General features: G+C 33.0%; 1 protein-coding gene across 1 annotated transcript; it reads right to left on the bottom strand.

Annotated features, from left to right (window-relative positions):
• Window positions 1–877: 877 nt before the first annotated feature.
• LOC132721866 (phospholipase-B 81-like) lies at window positions 878–24,913 on the bottom strand. Its single transcript, XM_060706243.1, is given in 11 exon segments — window positions 878–1,146; window positions 1,149–1,203; window positions 1,854–1,960; window positions 3,053–3,238; window positions 3,976–4,116; window positions 5,057–5,257; window positions 20,293–20,437; window positions 21,059–21,220; window positions 21,774–22,005; window positions 22,350–22,581; window positions 24,789–24,913. Coding segments are annotated over 11 exon segments (1,713 nt in total). The 5' UTR covers window positions 24,895–24,913; the 3' UTR covers window positions 878–1,000.
• Between the last annotated feature and the right edge of the window lie 445 nt (window positions 24,914–25,358).

Raw genomic sequence — 25,358 nt, 5'->3', positions numbered from 1 at the left:
GACGTGTTCTATCATGCACTATTTTGTATGCCATCACAAAAAATAATAAAATGTGTCGCCACTTTTTGACATAATTCATATATACAGGCATTTTCCAAAAAAACTTGTATTAAAAATATTCATCAAGACTTTACAGTATTTATTTGAAATAAATTAATGATTGAATGAATTAATGTATAATAATACTTAACCTAATCTTACGAATGTGTTGACAAATTTTATCATGATATTGATCCCTTTTTAATTTCAACAAAGCAAACTATTGATTAATATTTATGGCCAAAAACTGGCCCAATGTAGAAAGAATATTTACATGAAACTACATTCACTGTCTTTGTCACTTGATAACCATTAATTGGCATAATTGGTAAACCCACTTAAATTTAAGCATCACCATTATTAGCAAGTTTATAAATAAACATGAATCCATTACTCATGACGTTAAAATCTTGATATAACACTGTCATATGAGATAAACAATTTAATCAAACATTGTCTATCTATAGAAGACAGAGTGTGTATTATGACACTGACACCAGATTTGAGATTATGTAATAATCAATTACTCTTCAGTGTAAAATAATAATATCTTGCCATGATATAATTGAGAATGAGAATCTAAAGTGTTTATCAATTATCTACTTGAATATTAACCTCAGTTCTGCATTAAGAACAATTAACAAATACAATCAATTAGTTCAACAGTGTTCTGACACGGTGTCTATTCATAAAAAAAACTTATAAGGTGTTGTTGTTTATGATGTTCTGAGTGGGTATTGTTTTTTTATGGTTATGTTAGGGGTTTGTTTGTTCTTTATTGTGATGTGAATGGTATTGTCTGTTGTTAATGGTGATCTAATGTGTCTTGTTTGTTGTTTATGGTGATATTAGGTGTCTTGTATGTTGTTAATGGTGATCTTAGGTGTCTTGTTTGTTGTTTATGGTGATCTGAAGAGTCTTGTTTGTTGTTTACGGTTATCTGAGAGAACTTGTTTGTTGTTTATGGTGATCTGAAGGGTCTTGTTTGTTGTTTATGGTGACCTGAGAGGTCTTGTTGTTGGAAGTTAAAGTTGTATGTATCAGGAAGACCTATATGTGACTGTTTGTACTCGTCAGTCCATTGGAATGGTTTCAGACCTGTCCCAGGGTGGGGCCATTGATTATATCTGCTGTCATCTCTAGAGCCATCTTATAATTTGCTACCTGTATAATGATAGAAGTACTTTGTTAGAGATACTTCCACAGTTAAAGTCATGCATATTGTTTTTTAAACTTTATATGGTCTAATAAATCCTGCAAATCCATTCATCACCTCTAAAAATGCTCTAAATCTCCTCCAAGTATATGAATCTGCTGTTTAGAATACGAATCAAGCTATCAATGGGTTATATATTAATGATTTCACAGAATAAATACTAATGTAAATTGCTTTTAAGACTTTTTGGCCATTACTATCCAACTAATATAATTTTTTTCCATTTCCATAACCATGGCAACCACAATCTAATTTTTCTCTAGTATTAATCTTCATATGATTCTTTGTCCATATACCATATCATCATGAATCATCAACCTAGCATTTATATGCTTAGAGTTATGGCTGAGTTCAGTTTTGTTCAGTTTTCATTGGTTTTCACCATTTCTAGAACCACAGCAGTCACAAAGAATATGCATTATCTCCATATGGTAGGATCCAGATTTCATGTACAGAATGAAATGGTAGGGGACTTACTAGCTGGACAGCATCCTGATATGAATAATGAAGGATTTCAAAGTATGTGGCGAGATTCACAAACCTATAATGATAGGTTACTATTGTTCCAAAAATCATAATAACAACCATGTAAACTAACCTTGGTATCATAGCAACCAAATGGTCCAGGTGAACTCTTCCTTAGATCTCCTCGGCAACATATAGCATTACAAGAATCCCCCTCAGAATATGGATCTTCTGTGTAATCTATATATCACAGAGTATATTAAAGATATAGTTAGTTATTAAACATGGAAAATAAAGGATTAAAATTACTTTATATATTTCTTGTATAACTTACTTTGAAATTACCTGTTGATATTGTTTACATAATGGTATTGTTAAAGTGACTAGAAGTATAAAGATATACAAACAAATGTTGTCATAACAAAATTTATCCTGCTACTGTATATATTATCAGCTGGATAAAGCGTTGCTGGATAAACTTATCTTTCTCCAGTCATTATGTCATATGATGATGTCACATGATTAGCAGCAAAACAAACAAGAGCCGGTTAAACCGGGTGATGCTCCCCGCATAGGTTTTGGACACAGGAAGGTATACCTCGTGAGTGTCAGAGTTATGTCACAGACAAAGTTCAAAGTGTAAAAACAAGGTAGCAACCAAAATGTTGCGCGTGACACGTCGTCTCAATATATGGTGATAATTTCTGTGAAATTGTTGTAAAATCCGACTCTGAATAACAAAGTTATGGGCAGGACACGATTTTGCTGCAAGGTCATGCTGTGACCTTGACCTTCAAGGTAGCGACCCAAATGTTGCGCCCAACACGTCGTCTCAATATATGGTGATCATTTCTGTAAAATAGTTGTAAAATTCGATTTCAAATGATTAAGTTATGGTCCGGACACGATTTTGCTGCAAGGTCATGCTGTGACCTTGACCTTCAAGGTAGGGACCCAAATGTTGCGTGCGACACATCGTCTCAATATGGTGATAATTTCTGTGAAATAGTTGTAAAATCAGACTTCAAATAATGAAGTTATGGGCCGGACACAAATTCGGGACGTACGTACATACAGACGGACGGACAACCGGCTTCTATCAGGTGTATAATAAAACCATTTAAATAAACTAAAAACATGATGAAAAGCAGGATAAATCAAATACATGATTAATGTCAGGATAGGAGACGGTTTATCCGGTTCGCTGCAAAAGCTTGCCAAGATACACTTTCTCACTCACCAGATAAACCTTCTCCATCCTGATATCAACCATGTATTCTCTATATCTTTCAAGAAGCCAGAAAACCATTCATATACTTCAATATTACCTACCATTATATCTCATTATATTTTTCATGGTTGCCATATCCTTTACACTGGCCTGATCCCGACGGAAAATCTTTGCTCTTGGTGCCAGCTGATAAGAGAAATCTGTTCCATGTTGCTTTACAAAGTCTGGATAACCACTCATATTGTACACTTTCTCAAAGTATGGAACATTATAAGATGGCCAGTATCCTTAAAATATAGGTCACAACAAATGAAATATTGTGCAACATAAATTGATATGGGGGGTTAACAGTTTATTTATTTGATTTAACATGTATTACCAAAAGTCTGACCTAGGTATGTATGAAATATTCTTATAAAATTGAACTTATGTGATATAGTTAAAAGGTCTTTTAAAGTATATAGAAAGTTATTTTAAAGGTGAATGTTATAATGTACATGGCTACATTTATCACATGAAACTTACTAAATGTTACTAAATAAATATATAAGAAATATTTTACCTGTATTATTTGATAATGTAAAACATATTTTGTTTGAATTAAAAAAAAAAGTGTTACGTACTTGGTTTAATTCTATAATATAAAATAAAAGCTTTTATGAAGATATCCTTTACAGTATTTGCAAGTCATATAATGGAAATCATCATCATAATCACAACCAGCATCATCATCATTTCTCTCATCATCAGCATCCTTGTTCCAGCAATTCTTTTTATAATTATCATTAATATAACATCTTGATGTAAAAAAAGATTTTTTTCATATTTGAAACATTTTGCATAATAAAAATGATTTATTTTAAGAAAACAAGGTGAGGGAATGCTACAAAATTTTGCACACAAGTTATAAGAAGAGACCTACATGCAATGGTACATAAAATTTTTTCCAGCTCCTTCATGTCGTAAAATCTCAGTAGAGTCCCTTTAACATTAGAAACAATCCTAAACATAATGTTATACTAACCAGTTCTGAGTATAGGTGTAGTATCACCATACTCAACAAGCCCGGGGATCTGTTCAACCACCCACAGAGCTCCATCATGGATGTTCCTTTCTAAGTCTATCTTCCTCAAGTCTAATATCATATACTGGTTGTTGTACGTTCCTATAAGGCAATGAAATAATTATCAATAAAATGAAATGATTATCAATAACAGACTTTTCTTTTTCAAAAAAAAAAAAAAAAACCTAACATTTTTTTTTGTGTCAGTTGGCAAAGGAACAAAACACTTTCATTGAAAAGATAAACAAGAGCAATGCCATGTTAACAATCATCTGATTATAACAAATTTTCATAACATTAAAAAAGAGCATAATTCAAAAACATATTGCTAACAAGATAATGCCCCTTGTGGAACAACTGGTTTTTTGTCATGATAAATTGCTAAAACAGTTTGAAATCATCTTACTTAATAGGAAATTACGACCAAAATTGTAGTTAAAAAGGGGTATAACTCCAAAAATATTTCTTTCAGAAAAAGTCCCTTTTCTGACAACTGTACTATGTCATTATAAACAAGTATTTTAAGTTTTATTTTGATACCAATTATAGTTTTGAATTATTCTACTTAAGAGGTAATTTTGACAATAATTATATGCTAAAATTGGACATAACTCCTAAAATATTGCTTTCCTAAAGCTACAACTCATCATAATGATTAACAGATACTCAAATGTTCATGTTGCTACCTTAAAATTGTTTGAGAAATGAGCTACATTAAAGTTTTTACACTATGACGACAACAATGATGCAGTGATTATTACAGATCAACTTTTTCTTTAAAACAGACAAGCTAAAAATCATATTCAAGTATAACATTCAACAATAATGAATAACTGGGTTGAATCACTCTAAGTAAAATATAGTAGAATAAGCAGATAACAACATTGAATAAGTTTCAACAGTTCAATACAAGTTACTTCCCTTATATAAAACATAGGAATTGACATTATTAAATGTGGATTCCATAGAAAACAGTATGAAATATGCCACAGGCCAGGTATGTTTTTATACAATTATATTCTGATCATATAATTATACAAACCTGAATTATTCTCTGAGAATATGGTTGCCCACTCCTCACCATCATGTGCCATCATGTTGGCTAGTCGAACCCTGTGCCAGGCGAGGAGTGACTGAGGTGTGACTAGAGAGTATAATGACGTGTTGAAGACATTGTTGGTTGTTTGTAACATTATCAACTTACTGCTCATCTGGTAAAAATCATCCAGTGACTCCAAGAACCCTACAATAATATGATTCAAAGGCTTACATCTGCTACAACATCTATTTTTTATTACCCCTCACTTTTTTCGTAATATTAATTTCCCATAGGCCTCTGGGAGTTATTTTTACTTTTAATGCAAGTGTATCACGTGACAAAGAATTTTGTACTGTTACATAGGTAACAGTATTTTTTAACAGTATAAAATCTGGTCACGTGGTCTATTTTCTAAATAAAATGAAATAAAATGGCCGCCATTTTTTTTCTCGATTCATTCTTATTTTAGACGTTAAACCCCGATCAATTTCTTCTCTGAAGTAACTATGACACCCATAAAATTTAGTTGTTTGCACCCTGGTCACCTGGTGTGCTTTTCGCGTATAAAATATCTTTTTACTTTTTTTAAAAGCAAACAAAGAAATGTTTGAACAAAATCTTAACATTTCCTTTTTATAAAATTAATCGGTCTGTCTTGTCACATTAGTTTTGTCTATATATTTTGTATATATAAATATACTAATTGATATATATATATAAATAGAAACACACAATTCTATAAAATGAAAATTCTATAAATAGAAACACACAATTCTATAAATAGAAAATTCTATAAATAGATACACGTGGTGGAGTCACTTGGTGTCACATGGTGGTGTCACGTGGTGGTGTCACGTGGTGGTGTCATGTGGTGGTGTCACGTGGTGGAGTCACATGGTGGAGCCATGTGGTGGAGTCACGTGGTGGATTTACGTGGTGAAGTCATGTGGTGGTTTCACGTGTAGGTGTCACGTGGTGGATTAAGATGGTAGAGACATGTGGTGGAGTCACTTGGTGGTGACATGTGGTGACATGTGGTGGTGACGTGGTGGTGACACATGGTGGTGACACGTGGTGGTGACACGTGGTGGTGTCACATGGTGGTGTCACATGGTGGTTTCACGTGGTGGTGTCACATGATGGTGTCACATGGTGGAGTCACGTGGTGGTGTCATGTGTTGACACCTGGTGGTTGAGTCATGTGGAGTCACATGGTGAAGTCATGTGGTGTCATGTGGTGTAGTAACGAGGTGGTGTCACGTGGTGTCATGATAAACAACAAGGTCTTGTTCTTAAGTATGTTCTGTTATAATATGAAGTTGATCCCTTCAATAATAGCAAAGTTACAGCCAGTTACAGCCAAAAGAATCAAAATTTCAATAATTTGAACTTCAAAGTCAAGGTCATTAATGAGTGAAGGTCAAGGTCTGTCTGGTTATTTTTAAGGGTTATCCTTGAAAATTATTATGTTCAAGTTTGAGGACAATCCATTCAAAAATAACAAAGTTACAGCCAATAATAGCCAAAAAAATGAAAATTTCAATAATTTGACCTTCAAAGTCAAGGTCATTTATGAGTGAAGGTCAAGGTCTGTCTGGTTATTTTTAAGGGATATCCTTGAAGATTATTATGTTCAAGTTTGAAGACAATCCATTCAAAAATAACAAAGTTACAGCCAATAACAGCATGAACAAGCAAAATTTGGACATTTAACCTTGAAGGTCAAGGTCATTTATGGATGAAGGTCAAGGTCAGTGTGTTCTACTGAAAGGTCTTGTCCCAAAGGTTGTTGTGGCCAAGTATGAAGACAATACACCAAGAAATAAAAAAGTTATGATCCAGGTACAAGTTTGCGGACGGCAACGGCAACGCCGCCGCCAAGTATACCTGGTTAAATAGAGAAAACAAGTTTACCTGGTTAACTACAGAAAACAAGTATACCTGGTTAACTACAAGAAACAAGTTTACCTGCTTAACTAGAGAAAACACGTATACCTAGGTAACTAGAGAAAACAAGTATACCTGGGTAACTACAGAAAACAAGTATACCTGCTTAACTAGAGAAAACAAGTATACATGTACTTGGATAATAAGAGAAAACAAGAATACCTGGGTAACTAGAGAAAACAAGCAATTATCATAGTATTGCAAGCAATCCATAAGTCCCCTACCAGTTAGAACCCCAGCAACATTCTGAAGGGCCATTGGCCATTCACTTATGTTAATTTGTTGAAAAAATTCTTTAAAAGTGATCACAGGAAACAGTTTTTTATGTACAGACAGACAGACGGACTGAAGGACACTCTAAAGTTATTTTTTTAACATCCCTGTTATCAAAATATAACATTTTTAAAAGCAAAATTTTTAAAAAGGAGATAACTCTTGAAACAAGAGGGCCATGGTGGCCCTGAGGTCGCTCACCTGTATATAGCCCCCCCCCCCCCCCCCCCCCCCCCCCCCCCCCCCGGCCAATTTTTACCAAAGGCTTTTATTTGTTTATTTGAACAGACTTGGTAGACACCCATAAGAAGATGTTTCATGCTAAACATCTAAGTTCTAGCTCATTGGGTTTTTTAAAAGAAGATTTTTTAAGTTTTTTACTATACACATATAGTTAAAAACAATGACCCCCTGGGGCAGGGCCAGTTTTGACCCCTAGACTTTTATTTGAACAAACTTTGTAGATATTTACTTAAAGATATTTCATGCTTAATATCTAAACTCTAGCTATTTGGTTTTTTTCAAAGAAGATTTTTAAGTTTTTGCTATACACATATAAGGAAAATCAATGACCCCCGGGGCGGGCCAGTTTTGACCCCAGGGCTTTTATTTGAACATACTTGGTATACACCCATTAGAACATGTTTCATGCTAAATATCTTAGCTCTAGCTCTTTGGGTTCTTTAAAAGAAGATTTTTTAAGTTTTTACTATATGCATATAGGGAAAATCAATGACCCCCTGGGGCGGGGCCAATTTTGACCCCAGGGCTTTTATTTGAACAAACTTGGTAGACACTTACTAGAAGATGTTTCATGCCAAATATCTTAGCTCTAGCTCTTTGGGTTCTGTAAAAGGAGATTTTTTTAAGTTTTTACTATATGCATATAGGGAAAATCTATGACCACCTGGGGCAGGGCCAATTTTAACCTCAGGGCTTTTATTTGAACAAACTTGGTAGACACTTATTAGAAGATGTTTCATGCTTAATATCTAAGCTCTAGCTCTTACGGTTCTTTACAAGAAGATTTTTTAAGTTTTTACTATATGCATAAAGGGAAAATCAATGACCCCCCGGGGCGGGGCCAATTTTGACCCAGGGCTTTTATTTGAACAAACTTTGGTAGACACTCCACTAGAAGATGTTTCATGCCAAATATCTTAGCTCTAGCTCTTTGGGTTCTTTAAAAGAAGATTTTTTAAGTTTTTACTATATGCATATAGGGAAATCAATGACCCCCTGGGGCGGGGCCAATTTTGACCCCAGGGCTTTTATTTGAACAAACTTGGTAGACACTCACTAGAAGATGTTTCATGCCAAATATCTTAGCTCTAGCTTTTTGGGTTCTTTAAAAGAAGATTTTTTAAGTTTTTACTATATGCATATAGGGAAAATCTATGACCACCTGGGGCAGGGCCAATTTTAACCTCAGGGCTTTTATTTGAACAAACTTGGTAGACACTTATTAGAAGATGTTTCATGCTTAATATCTAAGCTCTAGCTCTTACGGTTCTTTACAAGAAGATTTTTTAAGTTTTTACTATATGCATAAAGGGAAAATCAATGACCCCCCGGGGCGGGGCCAATTTTGACCCCAGGGCTTTTATTTGAACAAACTTGGTAGACACTCACTAGAAGATGTTTCATGCCAAATATCTTAGCTCTAGCTCTTTGGGTTCTTTAAAAGAAGATTTTTTAAGTTTTTACTATATGCATATAGGGAAATCAATGACCCCCTGGGGCGGGGCCAATTTTGACCCCAGGGCTTTTATTTGAACAAACTTGGTAGACACTCACTAGAAGATGTTTCATGCCAAATATCTTAGCTCTAGCTTTTTGGGTTCTTTAAAAGAAGATTTTTTAAGTTTTTACTATATGCATATAGGGAAAATCTATGACCCCCTGGGGCGGGGCCAATTTTGACCCCAGGGCTTTTATTTGAACAAACTTGGTAGACACTTACTAGAAGATGTTTCATGCCAAATATCTAAGCTCTAGCTCTTAGGGTTGTTTAAAAGAAGATATTTAAAGATTTTTCTTTCGGTTGCCATGGCAACCAGAGTTCTGCATGGAATTAAATTCTTTGAACAATTTTTAAAGGTGACCACCAAAGGAACATTCCTGTGAAGTTTGGATGAAATTGGCTCAGCGGTTTTTGAGGAGATGTCATTTAAAGCAAAAGTTTATGGACGGACGCCGGACAGACGCCGGACGAAAAGCGATCACAAAAGCTCACCCTGTCACTTTGTGACAGGTGAGCTAATAAAGATGCAAGATGTCATACATGATGTGAGTGTAACAAAGAACAATTAGTAATGAAGGTATGAATAATGAATGTTTATTTTGAATTTGAAGTAAATGAAAGTTAAAAGAACGAATAGGAAAAATTAAAAGTTTAAGGAGGAGATTATTCTGGAAATATGGATGCTAGATTTATAAACCTTGTCATAATTATTATTATGATGTGGGAGTTTGAAGAAAATCCTATCATGATTGAAGAAGTTGGAGTAAAAATTAACAATTTCTCAAAGTTCAAGTTCAAAAGGGGCATAATTCTGGAAATAGTCTTGCTAGAGTATTGAACTTTCTCACAAAAGTTGAGTGATAATAAGAAACATTTATTATATACTTTTAAATGAAATATTGAGAAATATTGATGAAATAAAATGCGTATTTTCATTTTCCGTATTTTCACTGTAAAAATTTATTTTTCACTGCAGTGAAACATATTTTCCGTATTTTCACTGGTGTCTTGCCGGACTACTTTCTTTTAAATTCTACCAGTACACAAAATTTAAGCGAAAGTTTTTCAAATTTTATCGCAAAAAAAGAGAAAAATGTACATAATAAACAGAAAATTCAAGTACTACCGCCACTCATGAAATATTTATTTTCATACCACTCGATGAAAATAAATCATGTATTTATAGAAAAAACTTGAATATCCTCTATTTATATGAAGATTGAAGTAGATACATTCAGAAAAAAAGAAGTTATTAAAAAAAACAATATTTTTTCATGAAAATTTTAAGTTCAAGGGAGGTAATTCTGATAAATTTTGTCCTAGAGTTGTAAACCTTCTCACATATGATGTGGTTGATGACTAGCAACTTATATTTAAAGTTTGAAGAAAATACCTTAAGAAATAAAGAACTTATAGTGAAAAAATATTTCAATTAATTGTAATCGCAACTGGGGTCTCGAATCAAGCTTGCTATACACCAAGTTTGATTACAATATCTCATTCCTAACTCTAGTTATTGTCTGGAAACCATTTTTCTATTTTTAGTAACACTGTAACGGTGACCTTGACCCTAGGTAGTCCAAATGCAATACCAACCCAGGTCTTCATATAAGCTTCCTTTACACCAAATAAGATTACAATATCTCATTCCTAACTCTAGTTATTGTCCGGAAACCATTTTTCTATTTTTAGTAACACTGTAACGGTGACCTTGACCCTAGGGGGTCCAAATCGAGGGCTGAAAGCGAAACTAGTGTAAGTGCATTTTCAAACATTTTACAGGAGAAGGAAATAACTGTTTAGATTTATTATTACTAAATATTTTAACTAAATACTACAATTATATGTGCAAATCAAGTTTTTTTCACTACTTCTTTGTTTTGATTTTCAGATTCAATCATCACAGATAAAAATATTATAATAAACGTCACTTAGAACAGTTTCACGCTAAAAAACTTTTTAAAATGTTTAAAAAATTAAATGTGAAAGGTGTGTAAGTGCAGTTATTGATGATTATTTTTTCAACTATTTATACCTCAATTAATGTGGTTTTGGTTTTAAAGAGCTGTTTTTTTAATAATATCCATCTTTTTTGTAAAATGTCAGTTACATTGTTTTCACATTTATAAATGCAGACATTTGAAAGTCTGTTATTGTCACTTACATAGAGGTAGGATCAGCTCAACCAAAGTTCCAAAAGATATCTAAGGGGAATAATTGAAAGAACTAAATCTGATGTTAAATTTTATTCAATGGGGTTTAATAGTGAAATAAAATCTGTATCACTCACAGTTTATCTCTGACATAGGGGAATATTGGTTTAGAAAGTAATTCGAACCACAATTTGGTTTCACATTGTCATGTTACTTTGTTATAATAACTACTTAAGTCTGTAAGAGGTTAAAAAGGCCTTGTGTTAAGCCAATTCCAGGTCTTTATACATATGAATACTTAAAAACATACTATAGCATTTTTTGTAAGTCATGTTCTTATGGAATTTTGCAAACATTGGAAAGAATGAAAAACAATGTTATTTTAAATGTTTCATTTCAATTAAGCTTTAATTAGAATTTATAATTTTGGCAAATTTAGTATGCAATTTATCTTTAAGTAAATCATACAATTATGACTTTCATTCACTAATGTAAAAACAGAAGTAAATTTAAATGCATCTGGACATGATGACTACCGGGGTAATGTCTTCCCTACTTTTTTACGAAGATTACCTGGTCACTCCACTCAGGTAATCTGAGAAATTCATACATTCATTACAGATACATTTGTTTGCTCAAATAACTTATCATAAATATTTCACACACAGGAGTCAATATGATTTTACAATGTTAATTTACTGTTAAGTATTTAATTACAGGTGATAAGGCAAATTCATTTGTGCCAAATGGCATTTTAAATGCACTGCTGTCACATACCATTGATCTGCACCAAAACAGTTAACTTTTGCACCACCATTTCATCATTAATTTTGTACCAATTGCAATTACAGTGGTGCAATAATTAAAATCACAATTATTGGTTTGACCATTATGATTTGTGGCACAATTGATATGAAACTTTTTGTGCATATGATAAATTCTAATTTGCCCAATTGGCACATTTGCAATTGCCCAGGTGATTACAATTCTAATAAATTACAGTTTACCATTGTAGAAAATGTAATATACATGCATATGTAGCCGAATAACATGTAGGTAAATCATATATACCTGTACTGGAGTCCTACATATTTACCGGACAATAAGTTTACCGGACAAAATTTATTCCTGTGAAATAAGGCTTTATTTTTTGTTTCGATAAAAAATTCATCCGGTCTGAATTCAACACACACTTTCTATTTCAAAGTAAATAACAACAAAACCACTCTCAGGCAAATATTGTTGATTCAGTTCTTTATTTACTAACATACCCTTTTGTTTACTAGTTATTCCCTGACCTGGTCATGCGGGGGAATAATCTGTTCTGCGCATGCCCAAATATTGTGGCCCTTAATGGGTTGTTTTAGATGGGTATTACTTTTATTTTTTCTCAACGTTAACTCAGGAGACAATCGTAACATATTCTAATGATAAAAAGTAATTTTAAATTTAGTTCAAACAGTATCTCGTTGTTGTCTTTTACAAAGAAATGCAAATTATAAAACATATAAGGAAACGGGTTACGCCCATGGGAGGAAACTCTACATGAGATGTTTATTAAATAGATTTTATGACTTTTGTAACATCCTACATGATGACCAAAACGGAACTGTATGACAAAGAACATAATTCCATTTGAATATCAAAATGTTTCATGCGTTTAAGGATTATGAAGAATCAATACTTTAATTGAGTTAATAGTGTTAATTTCAATTACACCCCTATATTGGCCTCTTCGAAACAAGCATGGCTGCCGTGTCTATTTTACTGACATACTGGGTTTGCCATTCAATAGTCGTAGTTTCCTAGATTAATTTCAATTCACGACTTCAAAATGTTTTGATACACAATGTCCGGTAAATTGAGTTGTCTACACGATTTTTTCCTCTTATAATGCCCTACTCTAAAGACACATTTCTAGTTTTCTACGGTCAAATGTTAAATTTCATGTTTGATAAAGGAATGTTTACGTGTATTAAGAACCCAAAATTATTTAGGTAAAATTCCATTCTTTTTCATTGTTTTAAATAAAAGTTACAGCGAAAAAACATCATATCTTAAAAGTAACACTAGAACAATAGTCACTATTATATTACAATTATTAGATGGAAAGCATGAAATAGAACAACTCTCATATTAATTGCCACTTATAAAAATACCAGAAATTAGCATTATACATTAACATCCAATAAGTAATAGAAAGAGCACCGAAACACGAGGCTATCTGATTTGTACGAGGGGGCGTAGCCCCCCGAGTATTAATCAGATTGTCGAGTGTTTTGGTGTTCTTTCTCTTTTGTATCATAGTCAAACATAAAACACGTTCCCTGCTGTCACAATATGAAACCCCGGGAAAAAATAACCAATGAACGAGCATCTGAATATGATATTTCTGTCGCTTTCCCTTTCTCGTCCGTCACAATATGTAAACCCCAGCAAAAATGAACCAATCAATGGGCACACTCTGGAGTGCGGGTAACTAATACCTGCACTCCAGTTAATGCACTGTACATGTATATGTATACGATTTAACTCTGACACATTTTCAACAGAAAATCCCCAAACTATGATACAAGTAATAGAAAGAGCATCGAAACACGAGGCTATCTGATTTGTACGAGTATTAATCAGATTGCCGAGTGTTTTGATGTTCTTTCTCTTTTGTATCATAGTCAAACATAAAAACACATTCCCTGTTGTCGCAATATGAAACCCCGGAGAAAAGTAACCAATGAACGAGCATCTGAATATGATATTTCTGTCGCTCTCCCTTTCTCTGCCGTGGCAATATGTAAACCCCAGCAAAAATGAACCAATCAATGGGCATGCTCTGGAGTGCGGGTAACTAATCCCTGCACTCCAGTTAACGCACTGTGCATGTATATGTATACGATTTAACTCTGACACATTTTCAACAGAAAGGTCCCCAAACTACGATACAATTTTGATTTAACACATTTCCAGTCACTATCTATTATGTTATGCACAAGATGAGAAACTTATAAACATGCCACTTTTCAATTAAAACAATTTAAATGAAGAACAAATCAGTATTATAAGTTTCAATGTATTTTCATCAAGTTTTTTTTGTAATTACATCAAGGACAAGATCTGCCAGTATGATTGAAATGTTCAGCTTAACTCCTTATTAAGAGGTTAATACAATATTCAGACAAATCTTAAACAATATTCAGTATCTATAATTAAATTAACAAAACTTTGCACAAGTTGCATTTGCTTCACATAAAAATTAAGATATATATATACATTGAATATCATAGAGACTTACTTTAGAATGACTAAAATACACCTATGCAATAATTAACAACATTTTTAAAAACTTATGACATATACATGTAATGTATATAATGCTATAATAAGTAACACAATTTAATATAAACTTGAACTGAACATTGATCCATAATGAACTGGCCTAAAACGCGGTAACTACTCAAAATTTCTATCATAAATGCATAATGGGTATGCACCACATTGATATCTAATTAATAGTCTTTATAAAAATCACTTATCTTAATTAGTTTCTTATACAAGGATTTTCTTAAAGACTCATGTGTCATTTTTAAACTACATTATTCTTGTGACTGTTCAATACTAGTTTCATGTGGCAGAAAAGCATAGAAAAAATGGTTTGCTCTAGGAATGATGTTATCAAGGCACAGAGTAACAAGGTCATTATATTTATCAGCACTTATCTTTATATAGTCATTTCTTAATTTAGCCAGCCTAAAATAAGTCATTAGACCCTAAAGGTACGCTGGCAATATGACGTCTGATACGTGACACTAGACTTACGACTTCAAAGACATAATCGTATAATTGTATTTAAACTTATATTTATTTGGTTCATCAAACTCGACTTTAAGTACTCTTACTTGACTTATGAATACCGTTCGCCTTTCTTCATTCAAGTTAAAAATTTTCAAACACTTAGATAAAAGTTTAAAGTAAAACAAGAGCTGTCCGTAAGACAGCGCGCTCGACTTTTTTAGTGCTTGCCTATAATACAAAACATTGACAGTTAAGGGCCATAATTCAAATAAAATCTTTGACAGAATTACCTTCTCCTGGACATGTTTGGGAATCATGATTGTAAACAAGTATTCCAACTTTCAAATTAATATCTCAAACAGTTCAGTCAAAAAGTGGACTGGTACTAAAAACTTAACCAAGATTCTAAGTCGATAAAAGGCCTTAATTTTTAAAACAAATCCTTGACAGAGTTACCTTCTCTTGCGTACAGATGGGGGTAATGATGTGAAATAGCATTAAAAGTTTCAAAGCAATATCTCAAAGGGTTAAGGCAATAAGTGGATTTTACCCATATTCAATGTTTTTTCTAAGTCAAAAAGGGGCATAATTCTGTCAAAAACCTTGACAGAGTTATGTCCTCTTGTCTGTTGATGAAGGTCGTGATGGTAAACAAGTATGGTCAGTTTCAAAGCAATACCTCCAATGGTTTTGAAATAAAGTGAGGTGGTACAAAAAACTTAACCAAGATTCTAAGTCGATAAAAGGCCTTAATTTTTAAAACAAATCCTTGACAGAGTTACCTTCTCTTGCGTACAGATGGGGGTAATGATGTGAAATAGCATTAAAAGTTTCAAAGCAATATCTCAAAGGGTTAAGGCAATAAGTGGATTTTACCCATATTCAATGTATTTTCTAAGTCAAAAAGGGGCATAATTCTGTCAAAACCTTGACAGAGTTATGTCCTCTTGTCTGTTGATGAAGGTCGTGATGGTAAACAAGTATGGTCAGTTTCAAAGCAATACCTCCAATGGTTTTGAAATAAAGTGAGGTGGTACAAAAAACTTAACCAAGCTCAATACACTTTCTAAGTCAAAAAAGGGCCATAATTCTGTCAAAAACCTTGACAGAGTTATGTACTCTTGTCTGTAGATGGAGGTTATGATGGTGAACAAGTATGGTAAGTTTCAAAGCCATACTTGTAATACTTCTGAAATAAAGTGGGGTGGTACGAAAAACTTAACCAAGGTGTGACGCCAACGCTAACGCCGACGCCGACGCCGGGGCGAGTAGGATAGCTCCCCTTTTCATAGAAAAGTCGAGCTAAAAATCAATCATACAAGGACATCTCATGAACTTTGTATGGATCACTCAGCAGTGATTTTTCTCGCTTTATTGGAAAGAGGCCTTAGCCTCTTGATTTTGGGAAAAATTATCGCTAAAATTGCTGATTTGGGAAGTAAAAAAGCTGGTTTGAGTTCAGATATTTGGGAAAACTGCATGATTTTAAAGAAAATTTCAATTGGGAAGAGGCCTTCTTTCAGAGTCTGTTACATAAGTAGGAAAATCACTCGGATGCCTGCGTCTAGCTGTTTGTATAATACCTGCCCACTGACTAGTTGTGTAAAAGTTTAAGATTAACCAAAGTTTCATCAATCACAGTATCTAACTTAACTCCATCAGCATCACTACCACCCTTAACACTCTCACTAAGTAATTCACCATCTGACCTACAGCTTTCTACTGTATCCTCACATAGCACTGTATCTAACTTAACTCTATCAGCATCACCACTACCATTTACATTCTCAATTACTAATTCACTATCTGACCTACAAGTTTCTACCATATCTTCACCTAGCACTGTATCTAACTTACACCACTACCATTTACATTCTTTATTACTAATTCACCATCTGACCTACAACTTTCTACCTATCATACCAGCATTGTATCAAACTTAACTATATCAGCATCATCACTACCATTTACATTCTTTATTACTAATTCACCATCTGACCTACAATTTTCTACCTATCATCTACCAGCATTGTATCAAACTTAACTATATCAGCATCATCACTACCATTAACATTCTCAATTACTAATTCACCATCTGACCTACAACTTTCTACCTATCATCTACCAGCATTGTATCAAACTTAACTATATCAGCATCACCACTACCATTTACATTCTCAATAACTTATTCACAATCTGACCTGCAATTTTCTACCATATCTTCACCTAGAACTGTATCTAACTTACACCACTACCATTTACATTCTCAATTACTAATTCACTATCTGACCTACAAGTTTCTACCATATCTTCACCTAGAACTGTATCTAACTTACACCACTACCATTTACATTCTTTATTACTAATTCACCATCTGACCTACAACTTTCTACCTATCATCTACCAGCATTGTATCAAACTTAACTATATCAGCATCATCACTACCATTTACATTCTCAATTACTAATTCACCACCTGACCTACAACTTTCTACATATCATCTCCCAGCATTGTATCTACCTCAACTCTTTCATCATCACCACCCTTTATATTATCACAGGCTTAATCATCATATGATTTAGAACCTTCAACCGTATCATTAACTAGCTCCATATTTAAATAATCTTTTTTCAAGATCATTAATACTAGAAAATTCAGACTCAGACTTGTCAGACAGATAATTCTGATTCAGATAAAAGTTAATTTTTCATTTCTTCTATCAAATAAAGATTACAGGCATATTCACCTTCACTCAGTGTTGTAAAACCTGACAAATCACTAGAAGAATCTGAAAAGCAGTCAGAATCTTTACCTGTTAATATTGTTACATGATTAATTTCAAAACATACTTCAGTGCATAAGAAGGGCTTAATCTAATGTTGTAAGAACTTGTTGCCCAACCCATTTGCATTTTGATATATACTCATTATTTGTATGATATATTTGTGTAAACATGTATTAAATGCAATAAAATATGTTTAAACTAAACTAGTGCATAAGAGAAGAACTGATGAGAGGTGTCGAATAAAAGATATTAAGTTTTCCAGACAGGAGTGTCCAGTCAAAACTGCCATCTCTTCAACTCAAGACATCCCACATTCACATAAATACCAATCAAAATAAGAAATAAATAAATGTATTTATTCATTTAATTATTTACTCATCTTCATTCATTGTTATATGAAAAGGACAAAGTTTTACAAAATTGATGACATCACTCATGATGTAATCACACATAAAGTTTTAAGTGAGTACACTTACACTAAATTTATATTTAAACCTCTTTGAAAACTTGAATTGTGAATATGAAAACAGTGTATGTGACATATGCTTTATAACCTGCATAATTTTTCTCTAAAATGTTGTCCATCTTGCCAACAATCACTAACATTGTGTCAAATACTTTTTAATATTAAATAATTCAAAACAATTTTACATACTTTCATCACTTAAACATTTTGCTTATAAATGTATTGGAAAAAAATTTGAATGTGAAACTGATGTAAGTGCCTTTGTCACTTAGTCTAGTTTCACATTTAAAAAAATGGGGCATTTTCACTTACATCATTTGTCATAATATGAGATAATCTTATTTAATGTTGGAAATCATAGAAAATACTTATACAGGGGACGGATATGTTATTTCTAGACATGATTATAGAAAAAAGTGATTTTTGCTAAAAATGTCACTTACACTAGTTTCGCGTTAAGCCCTCGAAATGCAAAACCAACCCAGGTCTTCATATAAGCTTCCTTTACACCAAATAAGATTACAATATCTAATTCCTAACTCTAGTTATTGTCCGAAAACCATTTTTCTATTTTTCCTAATGGTGACCTTGACCCCAGGGGGTCCAAATGCAATACCAACCCAGGTCTTCAAATAAGCTTGCTATACGCCAAGTTTGATAACAATATCTCATTCCTAACTCTAGTTATTGTCAGGAAACCATTTTTCTATTTTTAGTAACAGTGACCTTGACCTTGAACCCAGGGGGTCCAAATGCAATACCAACCCAGGTCTTCCTATAAGCTTGCTATACACCAAGTTTGAAAACAATATCTCATTCCTAACTCTAGTTATTGTCCAGAAACCATTTTTCTATATTTAGTAATGGTGACCTTGACCTTGACCCCAGGGCATCCAAATGCAATACCAACCGGAGTTTCCACATAAGGTTGCTATATACCAAGTTTGATTACAATACCTCATTCCAAACTCTAGTTATCGTCCGGAAACCATGATGTGGACAGACCGACGGACAGACGGACCGACCGACCAACCGACCGACAAGCTGACTCCTATATACCCCCCCCTAAACTTCGTTTGTGGGGGTATAAAAACTTAAAAACTAGAATCAGAAATCTTGAAATTCAGTCTATTTGTTGCCATAGCAACCAGAATTTCCAACATAGGAAGATAAGAAAAGGATGTTCATAATTTTCATACTGCCATCTACCCATATGTCAAGTTTCATAAAAATATTTTCAATACTTTTTGCGTTATCACTGGATCCAGGTTATGTGTAAAATTTGCCATATTTTCAGTCTATTTGTTGCCATAGCAACCACAATTTTCAGTATAGGAAAAAAAGAAAAAGACGTGCATAATCCCCATAATGCCATCTATCCATATATCAAGTTTCATAAAAATATTTTCAGTACTTTTTGCATTATCGTGGGATCCAGGTTATGTGTAAAATTTGCCATATTTTCAGTCTATTTGTTGCCATAGCAACCACAATTTTCAGCATAGGAAAGAAAGAAAAAGAGGTGCATAATCTCCATACTGCCATCTATCCATATATTAAGTTTCATAAAAATATTTTCAGTACTTTTTTGTGTTATCGCGGGATCCAGGTTATGTGTAAAATTTGCCATATTTTCAGTCTATTTGTTGCCATAGCAACCAGAATTTTCAACATAGGAAGAAAAGAAAAAGACGTGCATAATCTCCATACTGCCATCTATCCATATATCAAGTTTCATTAAAATATTTTCAGTACTTTTTGCGTTATCGCGGGACCCAGTTTTGTGGACGGACGGACGGACAGACAGACGGACGGAGGGTAAACCTAAAGTCCCCTCCGGTAAACCGGTAGGGGACAAACAGGTATACCTGGGTAACTACAGAAAACAAGTTTACCTGCTTAACTAGAGAAAACAAGTATACCTGGGTAACTAGAGAAAACAAGTATACCTGGATAACTAGAGAAAACAAGTATACCTGGAACTAGAGAAAACAAGTTTACCTGGGTAACTAGAGAAAACAAGTATACCTGGGTAACTAGAGAAAACAAGTATAACTGGATAACTAGAGAAAACAAGTATACCTGGATAACTAGAGAAAGACATTTGTTTGGCAGCAGTGTCAGGATCATCTACATTAAAGTCATAATGTTTATATATTCTCATAGTAGCTTGATAGATAAACCAACTAGAATGTGACATGAATACATCCTCATATGCTCCTAACACCTGAAAAACAACAACTTTCATTTAGAATAATATTATCCAACGCACAGTGAAATTTATGGTACAATATGCAAAACCTTCTTTACACAATCATAGTATATAATTTACATAAACTGACTGTCATAAACTCTTTTAAAGTCTGAAGTTTGATATAAAGTGTAAGTATATGCATACCTACTATGCAGTTTTAATAATATAACAGATAAGGTCAGGATGGACAATGAGTAATTGCTGTGATATTTAATATCAAAAATGAAAGAGATGTGCAAAGTCTAAACACAGCAAAATATATGGGGTATATAATTCCGGGATTGTAGACTGTATTTGTCATGCAGGAAATAAATGTTTTTTTGGGTGGTAGTACAAGTCACACTAACACTATTACAGTCAAATGGTAACTTTCCAGCTTAACACATGGAGAGGAAGAGCTCAGCCGCCCCTCCATGTACAGGCACCCAAGTAGAACTATCAGCTTTCTGTAAACTAGCTAGATAGTGGGAAATTATTGATAGGGGAAATACAATAAAATAAATAGTACTAATAACTATATAATCAGGAAACTTGTTGTTGAATATTAATATTTCAGTTTATGCTTCTGTTCTGCTTACAAAATGAAAGTTTTACCTTGATAAGAGCTGAACATCGTCCAGATTTGGCTATAAAAGACACAGCTTCTGCCTTGGTCATTTTCTTAAAATCAGGTCTACTCTTGGGATTTACAGCACTTATAAGGTCCAACATATCCCCATTACCATTTAATACTTGAAATGCATACAGACTTAGTTTCTGAAAAAATCAAAACAAGAGATGTATGTAAAACATGCAGGGTCAACCTTGTCAGCATGTCAGAAGTTGTTTGTCACTGACCCCTGACCAATTAACTGTGACTACAAAATATCACCTCATCATTCATTTAAAGCATTAGTTTCAACATTCAGTCCAAGCTATGTTATGTATAAACCTTTATTTATACAAAAATATCACCTTGTTTTTACAGAATAATTATTCAAAATAATGACCCAAAATGAAAAGCGTTTAAACACTTTTCACTCAGCTTGGGCTAAGAAAAGCATAAAAATGAGATTTTCAATTTATTTCAAAGTATATGATATTTCTAAACTATCTTTGCATATATTTCTGTTTAAAATGCCCCAGCTCATTTATGTAAGAAATTCAAATGTTATATTTTAAGGCTTTTAAACCTCAGTGGAGTCCCTTTAAATATATAAGCATCTTATAAAGTATTGGTAGCTCAGTTTTTATATCTTGATATTAAATTCCTTTTACTTCAAATGGACCATTACTAAAATTCACTTTGTAAAGGATAAATACAACTTACCATATCACTTGGAGCAACATCCCCATAACCTTTTGCAAGTCCATCATATTGTGCCAGTATGTAAGACATATGTCGCCAATATGGACTAGCTGGTACATTATTTTTGATCATTTTTCTCATGTACATGTCCTGATTTAAAAAGAATGCTTTCACAGCCTTCTTAGCATCTGTGTTGTTTCCAAACCTTGTTTCAAAATAGTCATTCAGATTCTGGTAATGCTGAAATATTCTCCTGTAATAGTGAATACAAAAAAATGAAACACATTGTACTCAAATAATAATTTCATAATGATACCTTTGTATTTGATTTACAACATTAATATCAATTATTTACCATGAAAATTTCTTTAGATATTTAACTGTGATTTAGAGATACTCTTTAATAAAACTGATGTGAAATCTTTTTAATTAGACCAGGTATGTAAGTATTTTGTTGTCAATGGACATTCTTGCTTTTTTTCTTTATTTACAACTTGAAAAATGAAAGGTATTACATTATCTAGGAAATACTTTTTTTTTAAAATTGACACACCAAAGTGCAAATTTTTTAATCTAAGGAGAACTAATGTCTTATACTTTTGAGTAAGGATTGCTTCTAAGTAGCCGGCAGCAAACATAAGGTCGACATTTTCTGCTGTCTTACTGCCTCTCCCAGCACTGATGTTGAGAATTCCCCAACCACTTTCCATAAGTGTATCATTGTAAACACCATAGGCTGTTGCTGATTCTACATCAAGGTTGCCAAATTTGTAGGTACATTGTCGATCACTACAGTATACACTGGCTGTTTTCACATCACAATTGATATCTGTAATTATACAAGAAAAGAAAATCGTTATAATCATAAAGAGCAGCTGCTAGTCATATTTTAACAAATTTTGACAAATTGATATTCTAGCAGCTGTGCCTCTATGGTCTCAGGGCAAGACAACACAATCAGGTTCTTTGCTAGATATATTTATTCAGTCTATAAAAGAAATAATATAATGGACCTTGTGAGTGATACAAGTATCCTCTTCTACATGTATATTATTATCTTTCTCCACAAACAATCACTCTACCATCCAGTGTATGTGACAGTTGTGACTAGTGTGCTTAATTGTGTCAACTCAATTTATAAATAGTTTAACATGTACAATATCTTGGAATCAATGAGTGAGAAGTTCTCACTAGTATTAAAGACCAATGATGACCTTTAATTATTAAAGGCACAGCATGACCAAAAATATAAATATTTTAAAAATAAGATTAAATGATAAAATATTAGCACTACTACAATATAATATATACATGTACAATCCAGATATATGTCTTTAATTTTGACTTGTTTACACATTTTGTTTACTATATTGTATATACAATGAAGAATGGAAACTCACACAAATTGTGTTTTCTATATCATAGACAATTAACTGTGCAGAAGCACATACTTAATTGTAAAAGATCCTGTAACACAAATTTTTTGTATGGTTGCAAGTTCCAAAAAGCATTATTTATAAAGATATTACTGGATTTAAAATTTCATGTGAATAAAGTGAGGTAATCTTGTCTTAGATAAGAATTTATATTATTACAAATTTTTAAAACATGTTAACATGTCGAAGCATCTACATGTATTAAACTGGTATCAAAGAAACAACACTGAGTTAAACTCACATGACTAGAGATCATATCATATCAGTACAATTTTTAGTGTCATTTGTACATGTAGTTAGGGGTTGCCATTTTAATTTAACTCAATGATAATAGCAGAGGTATTACGATAATGGAACAATCAAAACTTTTTGGTTAAGGCATAATCCTCAAGGTGTTCCGATTAAAAATTGAAGAGTTGCATAAAATACAGAATGACACCTTTAAAACAAAAAAAATATTTAAAACAATGAAATTTATAAGGTTTTTATTCCATAGGCTTTGCCTACTTTCATGTTTTTTAATTCTGTACAATACTGCTGTTTTTTTATAGTTCCACTTCACACTCTCCCCATTGGCAAAGAATTTCTCCCAGTATATTAGACAAGGTATTAGGAATTTCACACAATGCACAGGTACAGTTGAAACATAGAAACAAAATAATGATAATAATAAAATGAAACTGGTAAGATACAATCTACATATATGCCATATGATGTAAAACGCAAACTTGGGTAAATTATATTATATATAATAATATATATAGCAAGATGATCCAGAGACGTACAATAAGATGGGTTTAAAGGGATTAATCCCCTCACTCTAGTGTCACAGCCATGCAGGAAGAACTGGGCTGGCGATCCCTTGAACATCGCAGATTGGACTGTAGACTGATAATGTTTTACAAGATATACAATAACCTAGTTGCAATTAATCTCCCACCATATGTCCAAGCCCCACATAGATTAACCAGACATATGCACTCCTTATCCCTACGCCAAATACAGGTATCCTCCGACTACCATAGCATTATTCTATGGAATAAACTCCCTAGTAACATTGCCACCCTGCCAAACTTGAGTCAGTTCAAACTGGCAGTTGTGGGTTTGCAGTACTAGTCTTACTCCCAGTGTTTTTAAACTATTTTATCTCTAATCATCTTGTTTCACTATTAACATTTTAAGTAACATTGCCACCCTGCCAAACTTGAGTCAGTTCAAACTGGCAGTGGTGGGTTTGCAGTACTAGTCTTACTCCCAGTGTTTTTAAACTATTTTATCTCTTATCATCTTGTTTCACTATTAATATTTTAAACCATGACTAGAATACATTTTCAGTCTCACCTTCCTAGCATGTTTATAATGCTTGGACTTTTCTTTCTATAGCTTTCTTTTCACCTTTTACTAACCATCCGACGTGCACATAACACTCGTAAGATTGGTTGGCAGTATTACAAATTTAACTTAAACAATTTAACTGAATAATTCTCCAGTATTATCATACGATACAAGCAAAAACTACTATACATATTTTTAAATTCGCATCACATGTTTAAATCGAACCGATTTAAAATAAAATATAATAATCACACAATTTTCTTACCAGGAAATAAAAGGAATATAAATAATAAACCGACACAAAGGTTTACTATGGGCGCCGCCATTTTCCTATCACATGATATATACAGTACAGTGTCATGTGACAGCATATTTTCGTTCTACGACTTTTCGAACTTGCCGACGTTACATGTTATGTGGCATATGAGTGGATTTTTATCGGCTTATACATATTATTTGCCTCGGATACATATTTCAAGAAAAATATAAATCTGTTGAATATCGAATCAGAATCTTTTTTTTTTTTTTTTTTTCAAAATTAATAAATTATATCAGAGACATAGACAATCTATGTCTCTGATTATATCGTATCTAATTTTCAGTATTTATTCAAGTACATTGTTGTAGATCTGCATGTACTAGGCAGACATTAAACACTTAAGAATTAATTTATTCCTTTTAAGATATTTTGACGAAACGAAAAGATATCTACATTCATTACATAATTATAAATGAAATATTGAGAAATATTGATGAAATAAAGTGCGTATTTTCATGTTCCGTATTTTCACTGTAAAAAATAATTTTTCACTGCAGTGAAACATACATTTTGTAT

The sequence above is a fragment of the Ruditapes philippinarum genome, unplaced genomic scaffold, assembly GCF_026571515.1.
Source record: "Ruditapes philippinarum isolate M1 unplaced genomic scaffold, ASM2657151v2 ctg970_1_1_1_1, whole genome shotgun sequence".
Lineage (NCBI taxonomy): Eukaryota > Metazoa > Mollusca > Bivalvia > Venerida > Veneridae > Ruditapes > Ruditapes philippinarum.
This window is presented reverse-complemented; position numbering and strand designations above follow the sequence as displayed.